Source organism: Topomyia yanbarensis, chromosome 3 (assembly GCF_030247195.1).
Source record: "Topomyia yanbarensis strain Yona2022 chromosome 3, ASM3024719v1, whole genome shotgun sequence".
In the NCBI taxonomy this organism is placed as follows: domain Eukaryota; kingdom Metazoa; phylum Arthropoda; class Insecta; order Diptera; family Culicidae; genus Topomyia; species Topomyia yanbarensis.
In genome coordinates, this window is record NC_080672.1 from 368,208,321 (window position 1) to 368,235,137 (window position 26,817).

The 26,817-nt window shown below is 40.0% G+C and overlaps 1 protein-coding gene across 1 annotated transcript in view; it reads right to left on the reverse strand.

The window, feature by feature from the left end:
* The window catches only part of LOC131690283 (four and a half LIM domains protein 2), a 605,833-nt gene that overhangs the window by 479,533 nt on the left and 99,483 nt on the right, over positions 1-26,817 (reverse strand). The window contains exon 2 of the mRNA XM_058975937.1: positions 19,652-19,737. Within this exon, the coding sequence (XP_058831920.1) occupies positions 19,652-19,737 (86 nt within the window). The remainder of the gene's footprint in view (positions 1-19,651; positions 19,738-26,817) is intronic.

A 26,817-nucleotide genomic window follows, 5' to 3' on the forward strand; every position in this document is an offset into this window, starting at 1 on the left:
ACTCCCGAGCCAGTCAGCTCACCCATTTTAGAACCATCCGTATATATAGTATTAAGGTTTCTTTTAAGTCACTGTTAAAAATATACGTGTTGTCCAGTCCAATGTCCTGATCGAAGTGTCAGTTTTATTCAAGTTTGTGCCTAACGTTACTATGCGTTACTCGTAGTTTTCGTTAAATTCAAGATTTCGATCGTGAACCGACAAATGGGCCTATATAACAAATGTACACAAACGGAGATTTGAGTAATAGCTTAAAGAGGAGTAAAAATACTTCATAATAAATATAAAAACTCATTTATAAATGATTCACACTTCATGAAAATCAATAAAAAACAAAACGGCGGAACCGACTTTCAACTGTAAACAAGCCGCCAGGCTGATTACGCCTCTGCATTTCTAAGGTAGTGTGTACGGGCGAAATTGACAGCATCATTGTTTACAAAGCCCGTAAACAGAGTCGCCCTAAACAAAAACCAACTGCTTGATACGCCCGGGAAGAATAGCAAATTTTCCCCTCCGGCGAGCACGGCGAAACCCACATTTGGTTTTTGTTTTCTGGCGACACTGCAGGGCGAAATTGTGAGTGGTCAAAATAAGAGGGCGACTCAAAAATGGCCTTATCAACATTTCATAACAACACTCGGCGAAATAATTTTTTTTCAATTTTATCAGCGAAAACGTTATTATATATATATTGCTTGTGGCACTAAAAACTGGATTCCAACCGCACTGCGCACTTACTATTTTTCTATTAAATTCTTCTCATAGACTGGTTAGTTCGACTGGTCTGTCTATGAAAGTACCCTCTCTATCACTTGAAATCCATGTATTTTGACAGCTCGCAGTTTTCAGTAGCAGTTTGATCACTCGCACTTTGAAAGTGCGGAGTCCAGGTTGGTGGGAAGTGCGCAATATATATGATATATTTTCGTAATGCTTCCGAAAACTAGTATTGTTTTGAAGTGTTTCAATACATTTGAAAGCGCAGCATGCATACACTGTTAACATACTATTTAATTTTTTGAAGTGAATTTTCAAAGCTATTTTTCTCGATTCGATATAATTGCGTCTTCGGCCCTTTGGTCGGTTCATGATCGATTTATACAAAGGTTATATCCCTCTAAGAACGGTTGGTTTCAAAATCGTCCAATAAAGGACGTTCGTTGGACCAATTTGTACAACGTCCAAATAACCGTTCAACAAACGTCCATCGTTGGACCCGTGTTGAACGGTTTTGCAACAATTTTTTGGACGGCTTAGTGGGATACTTCATATCAAATATGCATAGGTGTACACATCACCGTATAGAATGATATTGTACCTTAAGGCAGTATTGACTTATTTGACGTCTAGGACACCAACACAATTGTAATGTATATAGACAACATACATATAACGCGATGTTTTCAATTCGCCATCTGATTTAACCTCATTTGGCGAAAATTCCACCCGATTTAACCTCAATCTCGCACTAACACAACTGCACATGGATTAGTCAATTGAGATATCTGACGTTTAAAATACGCACACTGAGATCTCCCATTTTTATACTACCACCCTCCCCTTGAGCCAAGAAACGATTTGTTTTCCTCCCAATTCAAACGTCAAAACGGCACAATACCAACGCAGCTGGATAAGTCTATAGGAGCGCCTACATCCCACATCTGACGATACACTATGTGGACCTCACATGAGATATCGAAGTTCGGTTTAGCCTGGTGAAGAATAGAAATTCTTTGAATATCTAAATGAAACTCAAACCCAACTGATAAAAACAATAGACGATGCGCAAAGATTGTATTTATTCGAAATACCACCCAAATAAGAATAATACGACAATAACTACTATAATTAATTTTATAATCAACATCGTTCGCTCGAACAATCGATCGCCCGGACAGACAGCAGCAATGTGTCCCCTGACGCGACACAGAAAACATCTCCGCTCGGAATAGCGACAACTTCTATGGCTGGGTTCTCCGCATGCTTTGCAGACAGGTGATTCTCGATTGCGCGTAAAACAATTGTGCAGCAATGTCATCAGAAAACGGGCCCCCGTTCCTACCCCTCTATTGAAGCGGCTTAGTTCATCCGGTATTATCTGTCTGCAGACAAATTGCAGATGACCTCTCCGAAAGCAAATTTCGCAAACTACGTCAGGGCTATGCCGACAGTTTCCGACTCGATGACCGGTGTGTCCACATCGTTTGCATTGTCCTTTGACCAGTCCCGTATTGAAAAGTTTGTTGTAAAGTAGATAGATCCCGAACACAAATATCAGCCACAAAATAGTTTCGAATCCCACTTCGTCACTCATTGTCAAATTTAAGCTTGCAACGCTCGAAAAATAAGTAAGCTGCAGAGCTTACTACCAAACTGATAAGGATCAATGAATACACTACTTTGGTACTATAAAAAAGTGCACTTTTATGCACTACTCTCTGAGTTGCAATTGTATGCAGTCACGAACACACTTTAAAATGATGTACAAAAATACTAACACCTGGTTGCCGGTTTTAAAACACTACATTACCCACCGGTTTCTTGCGAAGTTTGTACCGGCTATCGGTGTTATGTACTTTTTCTTTGCAGACTGAAGCCAAGTGCCCCAGCTCACCACAAATATAGCAGCTATGATTGCGGTGAAAACATCGTTGTGCACTGTGACCGGTGTGGCCACAAACATCGCATTCGGCGGTACTATCCCTACGAAGCCTAGCACCCCTTGTTTGTTGGCCGCGTTGACCGGAGCTGCTCTCGTGTCTTGATACAGGAACTTCCGTAGTTACAGAAACCGTTGTGGCGGCAATCACTTGAGTCCTTGCCGGTTGTCGGAGCCGATTGTTGGTCGCGGTTCGATTGTTCCTAATTCCTTCGCTCAACGCACGATTAACGTTCATATTTGTATGCGGAACTGGCCGCGAACTTATCATATGTGCCTGAGCAAAACTGATACTATGATTTGGTACGGTTCCAACTCCGTGTCGGCGGTGAGTTTGGGAGGATGGGTTCCGATCTCGACGGTCGCCAGCATGGCGTGAATCCCGCGAGGTATGCCTTCCTGAACTAGACGAACTGATACCCATTGGACACACATAAATGAACTAACGTCTTTCAGTCGCTGGAATGGATCTTGAAGTGTTACTGGTTTTATGTTTTATCGCTGAGATCGGCACGAATCGAACGCGGCTCAAAAGTACCTACCAATGCAATGCTTTTTTTTTTTCCTTTGTGGTGTCAGAATGACAGGCTAAGATCATAGTTGATCCATCTGGCCGCAATGCAATGCTTGATATCGAATGAAATGTAAACAAAGTCAACCTTTGTTTCTGTGAACGTTGAGAATACACTCACACCAAGTTGCTCGTGCTTTATGAAAATTAGGGGATTGAGCCTATTTTCGCCCAAAGAGAATAGTGAAAGAGACGAAGAGTGAAAATCAGTCAAAACGGCAACACTCCCTTTATGATGATTTCAACACTAGAATTTTGGCAACCGCTTCTACAGGCAGCACTTTAAATGACTCCAATTATATTTTGAAAACAAACCGTATGTCGATCGATGGATTTGTTTATCAAACGATGTGCATTTCGAAACAAAGAGATGAAATAATTCTAAAGCTTATTTTTACTCATACATATACTCTAGAATGCACCTTACAATCACGATTGAGCTAAATTCTGACGAAAATTCAAATTTCTTTTTTGATAGAAGTACAATACTTATCTCCTCCAACTCAGGCATGAGTAATGTTTATTTACATTGCACGATTGGTCTGCTCAATAAGGTATTTTTGGCTTCACACTATTCGTCTCTTTCCCTATTCTCTTTGTTTTCGCCCTGTTTCATTTATTTCCATACCTAAGCTGACCAACTGTGGACTAGACAAAATCCGCACACATTTCATCTCAAAATTAAAAGCACAAAAGTTTAGTTTAGACTCTTTAATATTTCTCATGTCCATTATTATTTTAGGCGACGGGATTTTCAACAAATATTTTTTTGGAATCAATGTGAGTGATGAAGTGCACAGAAAGTACATGTCAAAAATCCTGTGTTAATGTTCTGATTGGTTTCTACGTAGCTTTGTTATTTAAATAGCAGTGCACATTTAAACTTATAGTTTGACTAGTACGAGATATTATTTTGTTCAACGAATTATGCTAAATTTTTCTTTGATGAAGCCCAAAAAACAAGAGGATATGAAGAAGAAAAGCACAAACAAGTGACGTAGTGGGCCTTTCTGTTGCCAAAAGTTCGGTCATAGTTAATTTAACCGTTTTTGACGTAGGACTACGTCTTTGTTTTCGATATAGGGGTGCACTTTGCAAATTCAACAAAAATGGTATGTAACGAAAAGTGGTCCAATTTTAAACGCTTATAATTCAGCCATCTTGCGGTAAATTTTCAATTTTTTTGCGCATATCGCTCAGAAATACTTCTAAGAATAGATTCCAATAGATAAACCCAAAGATTTTGGATATCATGGCATTAAAATTTTAAATAATGTTCAACATAGTCAAAATACCGCGCATTTGCACACAGAAGGCTGCGCTTCCCTAGTCTGGCACGACAGATTTATGTACCTAACGCGCAACGCTTCTATGAATGACGTCATCATCGACTATTTAAAGAGCAGATTTGGTTGGGCAAGCTCAGTTGCCTCTTGGACGGCATGCACAGCAGAGCACTGTGTTGCATGCTCCCACAGCCAGTGTAGCAGAGGCTAGCGTCGTGGTACTATTTGTCTCTTTCGCTCCACCCATCATCACCAGCGTTAACTCATTTTGCTTGGTGTGTATCTTGTTGACGTCATCATTACATTACGTCATACTTAATGCGCGATTACACCCTTTGTGCACGTAGACCATCATCGTCGATGTCTGCAAGTGACATTTCTATTTTTTCGTTACTACGCAATATATAACTAACCTAACATTGAACCGAATAAACGTGTTGTAAAACATTCTTCTCCGGCGCGGTTTTCTCTTCGCGTTTTATCCGAATACCGGTAGTTTGTTTCTCTGCCTATCGTTCGCCAATAGGTTATGGGCCCAGGGTGGTCGTCGCGAAGAAAGAGTTTTTTTGAATTCGTCGGAAAGTAGTGGTTATTCAATTGCGTTCAGCATTATCCCGTGAACAAAAGAGCATCTTAGAAAGATGGCGGAGCACCCTCGTTTCTCGCTTCCGAGACTGAACAACCAGAATTACCAGTCATGGAAATTCAAGATCGAAATGATGCTGATTCGAGATGAGCTATGGAACGTGATTATGGACCAGAAACCGGAACCCGTGACGCCTGAGTGGACTAAAGCAGACATGAAAGCCCGAGCCACGATTTGTTTGTGTGTTGACGATAGCCAAACGAGTATCGTCCGGAACTGCGTTAGCGCAAAGGATGTATGGCAAGCATTAAAAGATTACCACGACAAGGGATCGGAAGTGTACCTTCTCAAGAAACTGACGCGTTTGGAGCTCAGAGAAGACGGCGATATGGAGCAACATCTGCAGCAATTCACTGATTTGCTCCAGCGTATTGCGGATGCCGGGGAAGAGATCCCGAAGAAATGGCAGGTGGCGATGTTATTATGTTCGCTGCCCGATTCTTATGACCCACTAGCGACTGCGCTGGAGCAGCGGCCGGCTGATGAATTGACCATCGATTTAGTAAAGTCGAAACTGCTCGCCGAGGCTGAAAAACGGCGAGAAAGAAGCGGATCTGCTGCAGGTAGTGGAGGTACCGACAAAGCTTTGAGGGCGGATTTCCGAAAGCAACGCGGTGGTTCGAGTAACGGAAATAAAGAGATCCGCGCCTGTTTTCACTGCAAAAAGAGCGGTCACTTGAAGCGAAACTGTCGCGCTTGGAAGAAAGAGGTTTCTGAGAGTTCCGGAAGCAAGCAGGATGGATCAAATCAACCAAAGAAAGACGACGTGGCTAAAGCGAAGAAAGCAAGTGTTACGGATGGACCCCTTGCTTGGATGGTTGGTCACGGCGAGCCGTCATGGTGGTTTATTGACAGCGGAGCATCTCGCCACATGACTGGCGACAGGAAATTCTTTGAGGTATTTAATGAGACCAAGGGAGTAAGCGTGATGTTGGCCGATGGAGAAAGGGTCGAAGCATCCGGAATCGGCCAAGGAAAAATCGTTGGTATGAATAGCGATAACGAGCTTATCGATATTGTACTGCACGATGTGCTATATGTACCGAAATTGGCAAGTGGTTTAATCTCTGTAAGTATTCTTGCAAGCAAAGGTTTCAATGTCGTTTTTTGTGATAATCGTTGTGAGGTTCGAAACCAGCAAGGAAAAATTGTGGTGATAGCGCTACGCCATGGTAGCCTGTACAGGTTGTTCACCTCAGAGCAAGCGTTGCTGAGTGTTCAATCACCCCATACTACGAACTGCCAGCACACCTGGCATCGTCGGCTAGGCCATCGCGATCTCGATGTAGTGCGAGCGATTCCAACGAACGGTTATGCGAAAGGAATGAAGTTGGTTGATTGTGGTGACAAGTCGATTTGCAAATGCTGTTTGGAAGGAAAAATGGCACGTATTCCGTTCCCTAAGCAAGTCGACCGCGGTGCTAAAGATAAGCTTGATCTAGTGCATACCGATCTGAGTGGGCCAATGATCAGTACGCCTAGCGGAAATAAGTATTTTCTCTCTTTGATCGATGATCACACTCGTATGACTTTCGTGTATCTTCTGCGATGCAAATCCGAAGCTGCGGAGAAGATTAAACAGTTCGTGTATTTTTGCAAGACGCAGATCGGGAAGACCCCGCGCATTTTGCAGTCTGATGGGGGTGGCGAGTACACCGGGAAAGAACTACAGTCTTTTCTTCGGGGTGAGGGTATCGTGAGTCAATTTACAGCCCCGTATTCACCCAAACAAAACGGGGTGGCAGAGAGGAAAAATCGTTCTCTGAAGGAGATGACGATGTGTATGTTGCTAGAGGCAGGCTTAGACGAACGCTTCTGGGGTGAAGCAGTTTTGACGGCAACCTATATCCAGAACCGCTTACCGTCTAGGTCCATTGGCATGAGTCCGTTCGAGCGTTGGTACGAAAGGAAACCGTCATTAGAGCATTTCAGAATCTTCGGGTGCGAAGCGTGGGTGCAGATCCCAGCGGAGAAAAGAAAGAAAATGGAAGTGAAATCTCGAAAAATGGTTTTTATTGGTTACTCAAACCAGCATAAAGCGTATCGTTTTCTTGATACGGGAAGTGAACGTATTACAATTAGTCGTGATGTGAAATTTGTGGAGGACTTGCAAATGAATAAAAATCCGAACGAAAAAGTGAACCATGAAGCTATCGTTGGGCCTGTTGAACCCAATGTGGAACTTTTACCGATGATTAAGAACGACGAAGCACCTGATCAAGAAAACGATATGTTCGAATACGAAAGTGCTGAAGAAATGTATTCCGAAGAAGAAGAACCCGCTGAAAGGGGAACAGTGCAAGAAAGTGAAGTGATGAGCGGCGAGCGTACGGAAGAGCGCCAAAGGTCGACGCGGAATGTATTACCAGTTCGTTTCAGGGATTATGAATTGGGACTCGTTGCGATGGAACATAACGAGCCCGCCACCTTCAAAGAAGCAGTTGGTGGACCAGAAAAGGAGGAGTGGTTGAAAGCCATGAGGGAAGAGTATCAATCCTTGATCTCGAACGGTACGTGGGAGCTAGTAGATCCACCGGCCAATCGCAACATTATTGGTAGCAAATGGGTCTATCGAAAGAAGTTGAACGCCGAGGGCGATGTTGAGAGGTTCAAAGCACGGCTCGTTGCGCAGGGGTTCACACAGCGCTTCGGTTCAGATTACGACGAAATCTTCGCCCCGGTTGCTATGCAGTCGACGTTTCGCGTGTTGTTGGCTGTTGCAGGAAGGCAAAAAATGACAGTCAAGCACCTAGACGTAAAGTCGGCGTACCTTTATGGGAAACTAAGCGAGGAAATCTACATGCGGCAACCACCGGGATTTATTATACAGAAGAAGGCTCATCAAGTTTGTAGATTGCGGAAGAGCATATATGGCCTGAAGCAGGCGGCCAGGATTTGGCATCAAACCATAACCCAAATCCTGATTGAGCTAGGATTTCGTCAATGTAAAAGTGATTCGTGTCTGTACCGGAAGCAGCTATCAAATGGAGAATGGATATATCTGTTGTTGTACGTAGACGATATTTTGGTGGTTTGTGTGCAGGAAACTGAAATCAATAATATCGAAAGAGCACTGCAAGAGAAGATACAAATTACGACACTGGGTGAAATATCTTGTTTTTTAGGAATTCGCGTCCAAAAGGATGAGAGTGGCTTCTACAGTCTCAGCCAGGAGAGTTTCATTAGAAAACTAGCGAAGCGCCTCGGAAAGGACAGAGCAAAGGGATGCAAGTATCCAATGGACCCGGGTTATTTCAAGCTGAGCAAGGACGGAAACAACCTTGAAGACAATGAAGAATACCGTAGTGTGATTGGTTCTTTGTTATATCTCGCAACGAACAGTCGACCAGACATTGCGGCTTGCGTCGGAATCTTGAGCCGTAAGATTAGTTGTCCATCGGAGGTTGATTGGACTGAGAGTCAAAGGGTAATACGCTACCTGGTTCATACAGTGGAGTATAGATTGAAGTTGGGTAAAACAGATGAGGAATTTGAGCTGGTTGGTTACTGTGACGCCGACTGGGCAGGTGATGCTAGCGACAGAAAGTCTTGTAGTGGCTATGTGTTTCGTATAGGAGGAGCTACCGTCAGCTGGGCCAGCAGGAAGCAAGGTTGCGTGACTCTGTCAACAATGGAGGCGGAGTACGTCGCGCTCTCGGAGGCAGCACATGAAGTGGTCTGGTTGCGTAATTTGTTGAAAGAGCTGAATGAGGAACAGGTCAAGCCGACTGTAGTGTTCGAGGACAATAGAAGCTGCCTAGACTTTGTGGCACTAGATCAACAAAAGAAGAAAACGAAGCATATTGATACGCGTTATCACTATACTCGTGAACTTTCGTCATCTGGAGTTATCGAGTTAAGGTACTGTCCGTCGGAGGAGATGGTGGCGGATGTCTTGACAAAACCGCTCGGTGCAACGAAGGTCAAGAGGTTCGCTATGGATTTGGGCCTGACTGTAGGAGGTAAAGGTTGAATTCGCGAGGAGGAGTGTTGACGTCATCATTACATTACGTCATACTTAATGCGCGATTACACCCTTTGTGCACGTAGACCATCATCGTCGATGTCTGCAAGTGACATTTCTATTTTTTCGTTACTACGCAATATATAACTAACCTAACATTGAACCGAATAAACGTGTTGTAAAACATTCTTCTCCGGCGCGGTTTTCTCTTCGCGTTTTATCCGAATACCGGTAGTTTGTTTCTCTGCCTATCGTTCGCCAATATATCTTCCATTCGTGTACGGATACGATGTACTGGCACAGCTTTTTGATTCAAGCACGGTACACCGTTCGTTTGGGTTTATTGTTTGAGGCGAATGTGTAGGTATATCCAAGTGTTGCGTGTATGATAGAAATCTGAGCTTTCGTTGCGCGAAGCGAAAGCTTTCGTTTTTTTCTTTGTGTTGTCATCTCCATGACAGGCTAAGGAGACGAAAACTTTCTTAGCAACAAATTCACGCGAATGGATAGAAGAAAGTGCAACGAAGGTTTATTATTTAGGTTTCATCAATTTATTGATTCCACGAGATTCATTTCCACTCAGCCTATCCCACTATGATTCTACCAATACATAGGTACTACAAAGCCTATTTATGAATGGATGCACTGTTAGTTAAAAAATCGCTGCAAAAATGCATCTAAGTCCATCCATAAAACTATTTTCGATTCTTGTATATGTTTTGCTTCGATATATGATTAAGACCACTGCATTCGCTACATTTATGTGTACTTTAGGAAAATTACAATAACGGCAAAATAAAACTATAAAGCTTGTCCTATACAAGAACTGTGACTGTATTGTCTAAAACAGGATTTTTAAGCATTGGTCTGGTTGTTTACCGCACACAATAGAAAACCTTTTAAAAAAGCAGTTCCAGATATTAGTTCGGTTTTCCATCGCAGTTTTCTGTCTGCTTTCTTTAATCGGATTCGATCGCCCATTGTAAATAAAATGATCTGATGAGCAAGACGGTTTGATTCATGAAGTGAACTGTAGAAAGAAATATCGACACAGATTTTTCATTAGGGCCTAAGTCGCAATGTGCTCAAATGGAGAAAAATCTGTTTCAATATTCGGCGATGCTTTTTTAAATGTAACTTTTATTGTAGGTATAAATTATTTTATTATCATGTTTTTTTTCTAAAGCATCATTGGTTAAACCTTATAACAATATAACAAAGAATTTGATTCCTATGTGCTTTTAGTGGGAAGAAACTAAAAGAATGCTTACGCCCAATTTGCATTCCAGTCGTGATTTTGCCCTTCAGCAACCACCATTTGCGAAAGGGCTAAACTGTGAATATAATTTTCAGAAGGGCGCTGTAAATGGGCTAAACTGACTCTGTCTTGCTGGGTAGGGCTGGGTAAATAGGCTAGCTTGACAGGATATTTTTAATAGGGCTCAGCAAATGGACGCATAGAAACCCAATGCAAATGAAAGGGCGCGTGCATCTTTTCTTCAAATTTCATGAAAATATCGAAATATTCGAATGTTTATGTACAACAACCACCGAGTTGACATGATCACAGTAGATATTAATTATCATTTATATAATAGAACCGCCGTTTACAGAATAATTTTGTGAAAAATAACCATTCGCCCCTGTTCTGTCAAAAAATTTTAGTTTAGCCTTTATATTCCATATGAGAAGAAGGGCCTAAGTCGAAATCTCGAAGAAAATGCGACATTTGCGATTTAAGCCCTAATGAAAAATCTATGTCGATATGTTTGATTAATTATTAATCTAAATGTAATAAGAAATTAAATATTTCACGTATTGCAGTCCAACGTCTGCAATTCGTACAACTCCATAGGGCTGTCCCTTGTAGTTTTTTTTTGAGGTAAAAAGTGTCCATAAGTGTTCTAATCGGTAGATCCGAGGTGAAGCTCGACTTTTTTCACTTTTCATCGTGCGCCAAAGAATCAGGATGCTCGTTCGGATGTTTATGTTTACTTCAGGGGCCCCGGCCGCCATGCTTAATTTTGCATGTATAAAACTAAGAGAAGACAATCGCGTAGCCAGTTTGATCCAGTCCTAACCTCAATATTGAACCAGCTTCTGATTGGTCGTTTTGCCAATCATGAGCGTTTATTATATTTACCAACGGAATGGAATACAGTGCTGCTGAATCTATTCTGGCTACTTTTCATACACATCAACATTTCATGCAAATTGAATAAAAGTCCTGAATGACGATATAGTTACGTCTACTGTTAAGGCTCAAGTTACCTCAAGGCTTGGTAGTGTGCGTAAGAAAAATTGTGCTCAGCTTTGCCACCAGATTATCCATTTAAACCTTTTCAAAACTCTAAAAGAAGAATATCAGTCGAATTATTAGATCATCACGATTCAATTCATGCAAAATACCTGCCGGAAAAGCCATCGGCTTAGCTGAATGGTGCTTTTGAAAATGTGGCTGTGGTTTTTTCACTGCGCTGTTGTGTTGCGTGCCCCAGCACGGTGTGGTAGTGTGACAAAAAATCACAGCCACTTTTTCAAAAGCACCATTTAGCGAAACCGATAGTTTTTCCAGCAGCTATTTTGTATGATTTGAATCGTTGTGATCTGATAAATCGGCTGATATTCTTCTTTTAGAGTTTTGAAAAGGTATAATCCGGTGGCAAAGCTGAACACAATTTTTCCTACCCATACTACCCAGCGTTCAAAACTAATACATGCTCAAAACAGGTAACTTGAACCTTAAGAGAGACACGAATAAAAATTAAATAAAATTTTTAAATGCAGCTTATGCATTGCAAATTGTTGGTTGAGGTGCGATTTTTGAGATACAATTATTTTCAACAATTGCGAAAAGCATACAAAAGTAATCTGGCAATGATGAACGCTTGCTGTCTTTAGATTTACTGCAGGGCCTAGTCGGGAAAATTAAGAAGAGCAAGAAGCCTGTTGTCGTCTCTTCTCATAGGTATAAAACTAATATACTCAAAAGTGTCAAATATTTCCAACTTTCTCTCCATCTTGTGTCCAACTAGCGAATTAAATTCGTTAGTTGGACATAAGCTGCCCGCATAAACGAGAACAATAAATGGATTATTTGTGCTACGCCACACCGTAAATTGTTTCCGTCATTTGGGGTATTGTTTTCAGCCGAATAACAATTTGGGGAATATGGCGTTAGGTTATGTTACAATACAAAAACGACGAACTTTTGTTTTCGTGGACTATACATACCAATACCACAAATAGTCGCTTAGTTCCGAGTTTCTACTATTTCTCGTATAGTTCAAATATAGTTTTCTAGCGAAATACTATACAAATAAAAACGTATAAATCAACGGTAGGATTTTGACAAACAATATTGGAAATAGTTATAATATGTTTTTGCCTTTCTCATATAGAAAGGTTATGCAATCACTCTGAAAAACGTCAACCTAATCCCGGCCCGGAGGGCCGAATGTCATGTCCCATTCGACTCAGTTCGTCGAGATCGGAAAAAGTCTGTATGTGTGTGTGTATGTGTGTATGTATGTGTGTGTGTATGTGTGTGTATGTATGTGCGTATGTGTCAAATAATGTCACTCATTTTTCTCAGAGATGGCTGGACCGATTTGCCCAAACTTAGTCCCAAATGAAAGGTGCAACCTTCCCATCGGCTGCTATTGAATTTTGGATCGATCGGAATTCTGGTTCCGGAATTACGGGTTTAAGAGTGCGGCCACACAGAAATTTCTCATCTAATCTATAGGAAAAATTAAGAATAGAATTTTTATTTTTGATGCTAAATGTCTTCAAGGTGCATGAAACGTCGAGCTTTGATGCAAACTTGAAAAAAAAAATTGACGACTATTCACTTTTTTGGATTTTGACACATTTTTGCCTTTCTCATATAGAAAGGTTATGCAATCACTCTGAAAAACGTCTCTCAAAAGGTTTCTGGATTTTAACAGGGGCGTAGTTGATGGCTTAAGGAGAGGGGTTACACCCCCCCCCCTACCGTTCACTCCCCTCTCTTAAAAATCTCCTTAAATCACCCCTCAGCCTTCATACCCCTCCCCATCAACCCCATCATCTTTAAACCATCACTATATCACAAAGCAAACCAATTTAAGCTGGGGAGTCATTCGTTCATGGAACTTTCGCCCACCTCACATACCCACCTCCGCATGATAAAATGAGTTAGCAAGCAGATAACATTGCTCTAATACTGATTAGGCTAATGAAGTACGATATTTTTTGTTTCAAGTGTTTCACCGTCGACACGTAGCTCATCAAGTTCGTGGCTGGCAAGCTATTGTGTATAAATGCAAAGTGTACTAAGAATGTAATGGACATTTCCACAACTATGTTGAACATAAAAAGCCTCCGTGCTATAGTTTAGAGAAATGAGAAAGGCACAATTGCACCGCTAGGTGGATTAAAACAGGTTTTTTTGTTATTATACTAGCCATGTCCACCATAGCTGATTATAATGCAACAATAGGACTAATTGTGAAAACAAATTTAGGTTAAAATGATCAATTTAGCAGAAGCGACGCTGTCAAAAGGATAGGCAAAAATAAGCAACCTTACAATGTTGGTATTTTCCGCATAGTTTATCACATTTGTAACGCTCGCATATAGTTTTGACTCTATCGATATTTAATAACCGTGATTTGATTACCTGCCATCTGGAAAGTGTTGACATCAGTGGTACTACCGCTTTATCCAATTGAACTATTTCCACTATCGAGCAAAGAACACAATTTTCTTCATATTATTGTGAGCTCGTCTCACCATCTTGAACTGGGAATTAGCTAGTACCGATAATTGTGAGTGGCATAATGAATAACCATGACCATAGGAGAATAAAAACCTACCATATCTCATATGGTTGAAACTACCATACAGGATGTGAACTTGTTTGAATATATTTGATTAATTTGAGTTGTTAATTTTATGTTCAACAGAGACGAGTTATCATCAGGTAGTACAGTAGTACCTTAGATTGTACCATTATTTTGCTTAATTAACTCATCTATTTTTTTGTGATTTTGCCATAACAAAAATTATGTGCTTAAGATTATGATCATTTATTTTAGCAACCCCGCATAGCTAAAACCATTTGACCTAGTCCGAACAATAAACTTGTGTTGTGGGATATAGTAACCATTAGAGGTGTTGCTTTTATAATATTCTTACAATATAAACTTACATTTTATTCAATGAGTATAATAATACTTCTACCATATCCCCAATAGTAATGACAAATTGAATGGTTGAATGATAGTAAAACATTATCTAGTACCATATGTGATATTGTACATGTTGATGGCCATGTTAATGGTTCGAATGTTAAACAAACAATATCTGATATGGTTTCGCTAGTAAACATAACAGTAAATAGTAATTATGTGGGATTGTTGAAATATATTATAATGTACAATGACATCCTATTCTGTAAATATTTAGAACATAAAGCTTATTATTTCTATTGCTATCATTGACATAAGGTTGGCCGAAATATTTTTGCAAATAGGGATCTTTAATTTGGAAAAATTGTGCCAGTTTTTCTAATGTATTGGTAGCGAGTGTCCTTACGAGTACACTCATATCATTCTTAAACCTTAATTATTCTTTTATGATTTTTAAATTTAAAAAAACCAAATTAAATTCAACCAGCAAACTGACAGTTGTCCTACTAAATGATGTATCTGCAAACATCTCGTTCGCCTCATTGTTAACCGGGACAGAACCCACACAGCATGATCTGGTACTTTGTCAATCCGCTAGCAGCCTGCCATCTGCAAACTATGGTAGATCTGATAAGGCAACCTATAGAGTCGTGCAAGTCGCATGGGTTTGGATGTGTTATTGTCCTAAAAGGAAACAAACTAAAAAATGTTTTTTTCAATAGTTTCGGGCCAAAAAATTTAAAAAAACCTGAGATATTAACTCACGGTACTAATCTGCATCAGAATATGCCTTAACTCGCACATCCCTAAAGATCCCTATTGAGTGAATTACGTATTACCTGGGATTGAGCTGTCATCTGATATTGTAAATATTTAGAGTACTTAAAGATTGCAATGGAAAAAATAAATTCATGTTCTAAATATTTACAAGAGAAGGGTTCCAAACACATAACAATATATTGCAACAATTTCACATAAGTTCTGTTTACTGTATTGTTAATAAGCAAAACCATTCCAGATATTGTTTGTTTAACATTCGAACCACAGAGAACAGACGTCCATCTTCAGCATTCAACTTGTGCAAAATCTCTAACGGTTTCGAAGGTAGTTGGGATATCCAAACCAGGTGCGCTACTGTCGTCATGTTTTTTTGTGGCTGAGTTCAACAGAATTGACAGCGGTTATTTCTCTACCCAGTCAAACTAGTCCGGAACCGGTTCGGACTTCCAGCACGAATTCCAGCTCAAATGCATCAACCGATAGAGTCGGAACCGGTTGTTTTCTTTGAGCAAGATTCCATACTGAATCCATTCAGGATTTCGAACCGGTTCCGGAATGGATTTGACGGATAGTTGGGATAGGTTGGTGTGGCGGCGCTAATGTTTATCGTATATTAATTCAAATGTTTACACACGTTTATTAAATATTTTTGTTCGATCATGGATGTCTGTTCTCTGTGTTCGAACCATTAACATGGACATCACCATGTACAATACCACATATGGTTACAGTACTGGATATTGTTCTTTTATAATTTAACCATTCAATTCATCGTTACTATTGGGGATATTGTAGAACTATTGTTATATTCATTGAATAAAATCAAAGTTCAAATTGTAGGAACAATACAAAAGTATCAGCTCTAATGGTCAGAGTTAAAAATATTCAAATTCATTGAATGAAAATTGACCATATTCAGCCGCATTCATTTTCAATGTTCAGTGCCGCAGCTGAAAACGTCAAACGAACAAACCGCCCATTAATCCATGCAGATTTTCATTCGTCTCCGATTATTACACGAAGCGACCGTGCATAAACAAATCAAACGCATCAAAGTAGGCCCTGGCACAATGTAAGAGATGATGATTGTTGTTTCATATGCTTTACCAGCATTTGAAAACATTTTCCTAGATTAGTGAAACGAATATATTGTACGATATTCAACTGAATGAATAACATCGATATTTGAATGAATATTTTTTCTATTCACCGCGAGTCGCATCAGGTTCATTTTCAGTCGTCAAAAGAAAGCTTCGATTGTGACAAATGGTTTTTAACTATGCGGGTGTGTAATTAATAGAATAGTGCGACACCTCTCATAATAGGGCCAAAATTAGCTCTTTACCCTAGTTCTGTTCGAATCGGGATGAATGCGAGGGAATAAACACATAAAAAACGAACACGATGTAATGGATGTAATCCCCTCTGGAAAACCCACACAACCATAATATGCAATACAAATATAGGCGAGCATGCTTGTATTGATGGGTTGATGCAAATATCCCAGCCAAACAAACGTAGACACAACAATGATTCTCGTTGAATAGAATTGCACAAAGATGATCATGAAGTGAGGTAGGCTCCAGTTATAGTTCCGAGCAATACATTTCCCGTTACTAGACTGTTCGTCTATTTGCTTCCCGTCAAGGATATCTGATGGCACTTAGTCATACGTCGGCTTGATTTCTATATGGTAAATATTCGACGCAACATACTAACGGCGTTAAAGCGATAAGTAAAACAATAAATTGAAAACAATGTTCAGAGATGCCAGGTACTTTTTTCAAATGTCTGCGATAATAATTTTAAAAGTCTGGGAAGAACAAAAAATGGCAGGAAAGCTAGTGTAACCAAAAGCCTTTATATTCAAAAATCTGCAAATATCTGCAACCAAACTAAAAAATCTGCAAATATCTGCAACCAAACTAAAAAATCTGCAAATATCTGCGTCATCGAAAAAATCTGCAGCTAAAATTAAAAGTCTGCGAATTTGCAGACTTGTCTGCAAATCTGGCATCTCTGACAATGTTACTCTTTATTTACCTCCTCTATCAATTTTCACGTCGCTTTAAACAACAATTCTTGAGCGTTTTTTCAAAACGTCATATCTGCAATGAGTTACTCTCTTTGTTTACTTTCTCTTTCGATTTTTACGGCGTCACTATAACACTTTTCACTTATTTTATAGTACAGATCGAAAGACGGTGGTTTTAACTAGCATATTATGCAAAGAGTTTAGGGATAAATGTTAAAATCGATCGTGAACCGACAAATGGGCGAAACTAACAAATGTACACAAGCAGAGATTTGATTAATATCTGAAAGAGGAGTAAAAATACTTCATAAAAAATATAAAAACTCATTTATAAATATTTCACACTTCATGAAAATAAAAAAAAAACAAAACGGCGGATCCGACTTTCAACTGTAAACAAAATGCCAGGCGGGTTACGCCTCTGCATTTCTAAGGTAGTGTATACAGGCGAAATTGACAGCATCATTGTTTACAAGGTCCGTAAACAGAATCGCCCTAAACAAAAACCAAGTGCTTGTTACGCCCAGAGGGAATAACAAATTTTCCCCTCCAGCGAGCACGGCGAAAGCCACATTTGATTTTTGTTTTTTTGGCGACACTGAAGGGCGAAATTAAGAGTCGTCAAAACAAGAGGGCGACTCGAAAATGGCCTAATCAACATTTCATAACAACACTCGGCGAAATAATCTGTTTTCAATTTTACCAACGAAAACGTTATTATATAAAACATTTTAGTTATGCTTCCGAAAACTAGTATTGTTTCAAAGTGTTTCAATACATTTGAAAGCGCAGTATGCACACACTGTTAAAATACGATTTAATTTTCTGAACCGAATTTTCAAAGCTATTTTTCTCGATACGATATCATTGCGACTTCGGCCCTTTGATCGATTCATGATCGAAATGACCGAATTATTAACAGAAGAAAAAGTAAACAAAGAGAGTAACTCATTGCAGATATGACGTTTTGAAAAAACGCTCAAGAATTTTCCACTATAATATAGAGGAAAATTCTTGAGCGTTTTTTCAAAACGTATATTATATCGAATCGAAGCACGATGGTGTTTGCCAGCATATTATGTATAGAGAGTGAAGGAACAGACGTAGCACCGACCGAATGAGAATGTAAACAAAGAGAGGCTCTCATTTTCCATTACGTTGTTTTCAAAAATCTTGAGCGTTTTTTCAAAACGTCATATCTGCAATGAGTTACTCTCTTTGTTTACTTTCTCTTCTGTTAATAATTCGGTCACTTTAACATTTATCCCTCAACTCTTTGCATATTATGCTAGTTAAAACCACCGTCTTTCGATCTGTACTGTAAAATAAATGAAAAGTGTTATAGTGACGCCGTAAAAATCGAAAGAGAAAGTAAACAAAGAGAGTAACTCATTGCAGATATGACGTTTTGAAAAAAACGCTCAAGAAATTAGTGTTTTGTTTCCTATAGGCGTCTCAATTCAGTGCTAATTTCAGAGATGCCAGATTTGCAGACAAGTCTGCAAATTCGCAGACTTTTAATTTAAGCTGCAGATTTTTTCGATGACGCAGATATTTGCAGATTTTTTAGTTTGGTTGCAGATATTTGCAGATTTTTTAGTTTGGTTGCAGATATTTGCAGATTTTTGAATATAAAGGCTTTTGGTTACACTAGCTTTCCTGGCATTTTTTGTTCTTCCCAGACTTTTAAAATTATTACTGCAGACATTTGAAAAAAGTACCTGGCATCTCTGGCTAATTTGTCCAGTGGCTTAGTGAGTGAAATATATCGGCGCGGGTGAAGGCAAGATCGATGCTATGTGATATTGTTGGCCAAAGTAGATACCGCGACGGTCTGACGACTAATCAACGATTCAGCAATAAGATTTACGGAAGTGAGAACCTTCTTCGAGTGGCTCGGTGACAATGGGCCAATGCTGTACCACCTACTCCTCAGACGATGAGGATTCGATTTACGATCAACAAGATCGGAATCAACGACAACCGCGGATTTCGCTTCCGCCGAGAGGCACAATCGCACACAGCAAAAATTATTTCCAAACCACAACTTCAACGACGACGAGGGCTGCTCGTTCGAATCCCTGCGGCGTTAGTGCTACCAGCAGTCAGCATGCGGATGTGATGGTTAGTATTGCGCACAGACAACCCGACGGTCATGGTAGGATCGCCGGGCCAGGAGGAAACTGTGATGCATGTGGTCAGTCGGATCATATTATGTCGGATTGTCGCTATCGGAACCGGCTATGCTTCTACTGCCGCGAGGAGGGACACATTATCTCGGTGTGTCCCGCCAAGAAACGACAACGTCTGCGAAATCAGGCTAAAAGGAGATGTCAACGTCAGTCTTTGAATGGCCGGGGTGTGAGACGTAAATTTTAAGTTTTATTGCTGTTTCTTGTTTATTTACTTTTTGTTCCTTTTTCGTGCCTGAAAGTATCATGTTTAGATATAAGCGCATATGCAAGCAGTATTTCATATGTTTGATAAATATAGAAGCGGGAAATGAAAGGATCGTTTGTTTTGATTTAATTACCTCCAAGCGTGAGGAGAAAATCCTGGACATTGATCGGGACAGTTGTCACACTCGGCTCCGTCGAAAATTTCGTTGATTACCACTCCCTGGAAAAAGTAAAATGTTGAAAATTTATTACCCTCTTTATTCATGGCTAAAATTTATATTTGGTTGTTGAATCTTCACCAAAAATCGTCATATTCCCCTAAAAGATACATGTATGACACACGTGGGTATGCGACAATCGTCACTTATGTTTTTGATTATTCAATATTAATTATTAAAAAGGGCTCAAGAGATTTTTGTAAAGAAACTTGTTTCGCTGCTGGGTGAAATTTCATTAAAACTACACATTAATCCACATCTTTACCCTTCGTAGAAGCAATCTTAAATGTTTTCCGCGTTGAAATTATAGCAAATTGAGAGAAATCAGCAAAACAAAAGTTTGTTCACAAATCTTATTAGCCCTATTCAAAAGTTAATATGGTATTTATCTAATTTGATTGTAGTGTTGCTTGAGATTGTAACTAATTGTAGATATGTCAAAGCAACATTTTGGATTGTACATGTAGATGATTTGTGTTTACTGGATTGGAAAACGAATCAGAGGAATAACTAATTAAAAAACTAGGGGCTTAAGCTAATATGAGCAGGTAGACTAAAGTGCTAAAGTGAGCTTTTCAATGCGGTTTTGAAGGACGATAGAGTTGGTTCGAAAGATTTTTCTAAGCAAAATTTCAAGGAGACACTTATTTTACTTAGTTTTGAAAGAGACGATTTTAGGTCACAATTAAAGTATAACACCGGGAGAAACTAGAAATACACTACCCGTCATCTGGGTTAAGGTTGCACAGAGAATGCGCTAAATTCGCAAACGAAAAAAGCAGTTTTTTCCACATTGTATGTCAGATCTTAATAAAAATCAATCAGCGTATGTAGAACGTTGTTATTGTTACAGTACGTCTGATTGATTTTTATGAAGATCTGACATACGGTGTGGAAAAAAACTGCTTTTTTCGTTTGCGAATTTTGCGCATTCTCTGTGCAACCTTAAATCGAAGCCTACATATTATGAAGACTGATATTGTGCCTTGCAGGATAATCGCTCGATATGCGATTATATGAAAGCTCAATTGAGATAGGCGCGTGACAGCCGCCTATATAAATTTATAGGCAGCTTTTTCCTTGAAGCTTTCAAAAAGCACACAGCTGGCAGAAAAATAAAGCTCCACTGAAGTCTGCTTGCGGAGCAACTGCGGCTATATTTGATGCGCCTTTCAGACGCCCGCAATGTGAGATTTTATTTTAAGCGCGACAATATCTCTTTCATCCTCCCATACAAACGAGAAGCGACAGAGGTTACAGCGCCTCTATTGGAGGATGGTAGGACGCTTAATGTAAAAGTGTATATGTGTGTGTGCATCACTATAGGAAGTACCTGGGACGGGACGTGCAAAGTGAAAAAAGCAAATGTCACCGCGAACCGTCAATGGCCTGTCATTGCGAACCGGACCTATCTTGACGATTTTCACTTTCTTGAAAGCAATAACGTTTGGGCAGTATCGTTAATTCCTGGCAAAGTCTATGACGAATTAAAAACAAAAATTTTGCATTTATAAAATTTGTTTTGAATCTATATTTATATGCTTTTGTTAAAAAATCTTTTGTCGTTTTTGTTGGTTATTTTCGGCTAATTTGAGACTAAGAGAAACGAAAGCAATGAAGAATTCTTTGCCTTCTGCTAAGTAGGAGCTGGGCGTTGCACCCAAGTCTACCGCATGGTCCATGGTAGAACATAACTCATCATCATGTTTTACCGCCGACGCCGCTAAAACATGATGATGTGCCACTTTTCGTTTAATTGATTTTACGCTGCTGTAATTGTGCATCAATTATATAAAAGCTCAATAATGAAATTGCCACAAAACTAAGAAAGTTAAGAATTTGGTATCAAAAAATAAATTCCAAGCTATTTTAGGATGCATTTATTAGATTGTTACAATTGTTGCTTTATTATATAGATTTTCATGAAAAAAATAATATTTAAAAAAAATATTACTTTATTTTCTAACAAACAAATAATTCCATTCGTGAGTTTGGTCACCTTAGCGACCGACAAATGCATATTTATATTAGACAGTGAAAAATTAATGCCGAATATGTTTATTGAAAATATTGAGGAGTATTTTTTGAATAATCAGTGAGATAATTATTTCATAAGATTAGTTAAACACTATGAAAAACTTGCCATCACCTTGTGTGAATAAGATTGGAGATTGTCAGATAAATAAATTGTAGATTGAATCATTTTTAAGTAGTAATTGTAGAATATTTTATTAATTTATTTTTTTGTTGATATTTTAATTCATTAAATAATAATTGAAATAATTAAATAAAATTCATATTTTGTTTGCTGCCACCGAATGATCGGCACCTGATAGATCACAACCCAAGCAGCATTCAAAGTTTTATAGCACGCTACAAGGGTAATCTAAGTTTTATGAGTGGCTATAAAACTACCATAAAACTTCAAATGTTACCAGGGAAGGAAGCTATGCCGATGTCCAAAACCTATGCTGGGAATAGGAAATAACGGTTGGATATGTTTTCTATGACATGCAGTCAAATTCCCAAATTTCGCTACTAATCACATGGCTGCACTGATTATATACTGTGTCTAGCAGAGTTTAAAATATTCAAATTCATTGAATTAAAATTGATCATATTCAGCCGCACGCAGCTGAAAACGTTAAACCACAGAGAACAGACATCCATGATCGAACAAAAATATTTAAAAAACTTGTGTAAACATTTGAATTAATATACGATAAACACTAGCGCCGCCACACCAACCTATCCCAACTATCTGTCCAATCAATTCCGGAACCGGTTCGAAATCCTGGATGGATTCAGCATGGAATCTAGCTCAAAGAAAACAACCGATTCCGACTCTATCGGTTGACGCATTTGAGCTGGAATTCATGCTGGAAGTCCGAATCGGTTCCGGACTAGTTTGACTGGGTAGAGGAATAACCGCTGTCAATTCTGTCGCACTCAGCCACAAAAAAACATGACGACAGTAGCGCACCTGGTTTAGATATCCAAACTATCTTTGAAACCGTTAGAGATTTTACACAAGTTGAATGCTGAAGATGGACGTCTCTTCTCTGTGGTTAAACGAACAAAGCGGCCATTCATCCATCCACGTTTTTTCATTCGGTTCCGATTATTACACGAAGTGACCGTACAGCAACGAATCAAACGCATCAAAGTAGGCCCTGGCATGATTGTTGTTTCATATGCTTTATAGGCATATGAATATTTTTTTCTATTCACCGCGAATCGCAACAGGTTCATTTTCAGCCGTCAAATAAGAGCTTCGATTATTTTTACCTCTGGTGTCTAGTGTAATTATGGCGTAAATTACGTCAAGAATTCGTTGCACATTGTTTTTTTTTACCGTAAGAGTTTAAATATTTTCAATTATCAACTTTCTACACTCAGCCAAAAAATACAGTGAACTTCATAAGTATTTCGTATATTTTTTAGCCACAATCAGGACGTATGTAAATCATAAGAAGCGGCCTTTATTTCGTCAAATCGGTTCGCTATGATTTAATTTTCCATAACGCATTTTCGATTTTTCATAAGGCAAAATTATATATTTCTCTTATGTTTATGTTGTGACCGAACCCGCCTCGATCGGCCACGTAGCGTAAAAAATGCTTCTACCACAGTACTTATTTGGCAACCACGCGGTTAGTCCCCACTCGGAAATATAACCGATAAAATAAAGAAATCTCCCGCGAAATCCCCGATAGTTCACATCGACCTATTCACTTACCGATTAAAGTCGTACTGTCTCCTTGTATCCAAGTAAAGGCGCTCATCTTCACTCTTATTGATTTTGCGGCTAGGGTGGGCCGTTACATCACCCCCTCCCAGCGAATACTATGAATGGCACATTTTTAGTTTTCGCGTCACTTATCATTCCATGCCATTCAGTTCCAGTTTGTATGATGGTGTTAAAGTTTAGGGCCCGGAGACCCATAGAACGGCTTCAACAAGCTTATGTGGAACCGCCCTCTTTCCTTGTCCTTATCTGGATGAGCCAAACAATAGACATCTTCATGACACACCTTGGTAACACGGTACGGTCCCTCATACACCATGAAGAATTTTTTTATTACACCGTCTATTTCTGAGGATACCGGATTTGCTTTCACTAAAACCAGGTCGCCTGCTCGGAAGCTCATAGTTGGTCCTACCAACCTTTTGTTCCGGACCGCCGCCTTCCGTTTCATAGTGGCCTGTATTACCTCTAGATTTACAGCTTCAGAGCTGCTTCCACCCGGTGGGTAATCCAAAAGGCCTCGTAGAGCATCGGTGGGTTTCGTTCCGAATTGCAACTCGTAGGGTGAACACAATGTTGACTCATGAGATACAGCGTTGATCATTTCCGAAAATTTCCCCAGCTTATTTGCCCAAGTCCGGTGATTCTCTTGACAATAGCTTCGGCACAGACGGGACAGTTCTCGCATCACCCGTTCTACTGGGTTCGCTTGAGGATGCCGAACACAGGTATGAATCAGCTTAATCCCTTCTAACATGCAGCTGTTCACCCAGTCTTTAGCCGTGAACTGTGTTCCCTGATCACATAAAATCGCTTCTGGTTTTCCGTGGGTACTAATATAGGCTTGCATTCTACGCCATAGGACCCGAGCGGTTGGTTTTCGGATGCTGCACAGAGTCACATATTTTGTAAACACATCAAGGATTACCAAAATGTGTTTCACTCCTGCGGTCCCTGTAGGTAGCGGTCCATACAAATCAATGGAAATGATTTGGTTTTTCTTTTGAGGCAAGATGCTACGGCATGTACCCGTCAATTTGAAGTTTCTGTTTTTTGCTAGCTGACACGTCAAGCACTGTTTAACGAAATTTTTCACATCCTTACGCATGCCTCGCCAATACGCTGATCGTTTAATAGCCTCGTATGTTTTGTACACACCGAAGTGCCCCCTTTCCTCGTGGAAGAACTTCAGAACGTTCAGTACCAGCCCCTTCGGGATCCAAACTCGCCAATTTGCGTCTCGTTTCATGGACACAAACAAAATACCCTCACGAATCTGGCACTTCATGTTCTTTTGAACGATACTTCCGGACTCATCCAGTATGCTCTGAACTTTTCTTATCGACGAATCTGTCTCTTGTTGTGATCGTATATCCCGAATGGCACAGCGGAAACCCTTCTCAGTTGCACTTAGCCGACCAGTCATCAAGGCTATGTGAAACGCTGGACCGGTTTCCCTTTCGTTGATTATAAATTCTGTGGGATATCGTGATAGGGTATCCGCGATAGTATTGTCTACTCCCTTGCAATGTTCTATATCATAATCATATTGTTGCAGGAAAAGGACCCATCGGGTAAGGCGTCCGTTGAGAAGCTTACACTGTTTTAGAAATATCAGCGCCTTGTGATCGGTTATTATTTTCATGTGTCTCCCCAACAGATATTGTCTCCATTTATCCAGCGCCCATACCACTGCAAGCGCTTCCAACTCGGTAACCGTATAATTGACCTCCGCCGGTTTTAAAGTCCTACTCGCGTAGGAAATCACTTTCATGTCGCCCGAACTGGGACGCTGAAAAAGTATCGCGGCGATCCCTTTGGTTGAGCTATCAGTCTGGACCTCGAATACGAGGTTCGGATCAGGGTGATTTAACATAGTATACTTAAGAAACAGCTCCTTCAGCTCATAGAATGCAGTCTCTTGTGGTTTCAGCCACTTCCACGGCTTTTCCTTTTGAAGGAGATCATATAACGGTCGGGCTATCATGGAGAATTTGGGTACAAATCGGGAGACGTAGCTTACTAGTCCCAGGAAACTGCGCAAGTCGTGCAATGTCCCGGGTGTAGGAAAATTGTGTATAGCTGAGGTTTTATCAGGGTCAATTGCAATGCCGGCTGCTCCAATGACGTGGCCCAAAAAACTAACGGTATCACGGAAAAAATGAGACTTTGCCACACTGACCTTTAGCCCTGCCTCTCGCAACCTGACAAACAGACGTCGCAAATGAGTGATATGTTGTCTGAACGTGGCAGAGTGCACCAACAAATCATCCACATATTTTTCTACGAAAGCCAAAATCTCCGGCCCAAGAATCAAGTCCATCGCTCTCGAAAAACTGGCCACGGCGGTGTTCAACCCAAATGGCAGAACATTGAACACATATGTCCTCGAATTGTACATGAACCCGGTATATTTACGATGTTCAGGAGTGATCGGAATTTGCCAATACGATGAAGTAAGATCGATTGATGAAAAGTATTTCGATCCATGAAACTTCTGCAGTATTTCCTGCATATTCGGTGGTTTTTCATGATCCCTGACTAGCACTTTGTTTAATCGGCGTGCATCAAGGCAAACTCGCACATCGCCATTTTTTTTTTCATCGTGGTGACTAGTGGATTGACATATGGAGTTGGACAGCGGCCAATTACTCCCCATTCCTCCATCTGAGTTAGCGTTTCCTCCACCTTTGCTGCTCGTGAAAAGGGGACTGGATATTGTTTCAAGTTAAATGGCTTATCATCTGTCACTAATATTTCGTGATGATATAGGGTAGTTAATCCTGGTCGTTGTTCTGAGAATATGTCTGCAAATTCTTGCATCAGTTTTTGTAATTCAATGTTTTCAGTCTCGCTTAAGGTTATTCGCGCCCCTGGATTATTTTTTAATTCTGTCTCTATCGGTTCTTCGTCGACAAAGTTGATCATACGTTCGCACAGGGAAATGTTTTCTACGCAATCTTTTCGTCCACTGGTTGGGCTGAAGTTGACCCATAGCTCCTTCCCCTCTTTCACTAAACGGATTCTCTGTTCATCCAGATGGATCCAGACACTTAAATCATCTTGAAAATCTCCACCAAGTATCATAGGGTTAACCAACTCTTGTACAATTACAAATGGGACATCTACCGGCCATCCATTGAATTCCACTGTTAATAAGACTTGTGTTGTGACTCTTTTACTTTTCTTGCCAAATGCTCCTCGTAGAGATATTCCTCGCATGGGTAGTTCGGCCATACTTATATCGCTTCTTTTTAATTGGTTGTACAGCTCTCTGGAAATACACGACAGCTCGCACCCACTGTCTACTAACGCCTGTAGTTGCATATCCCCG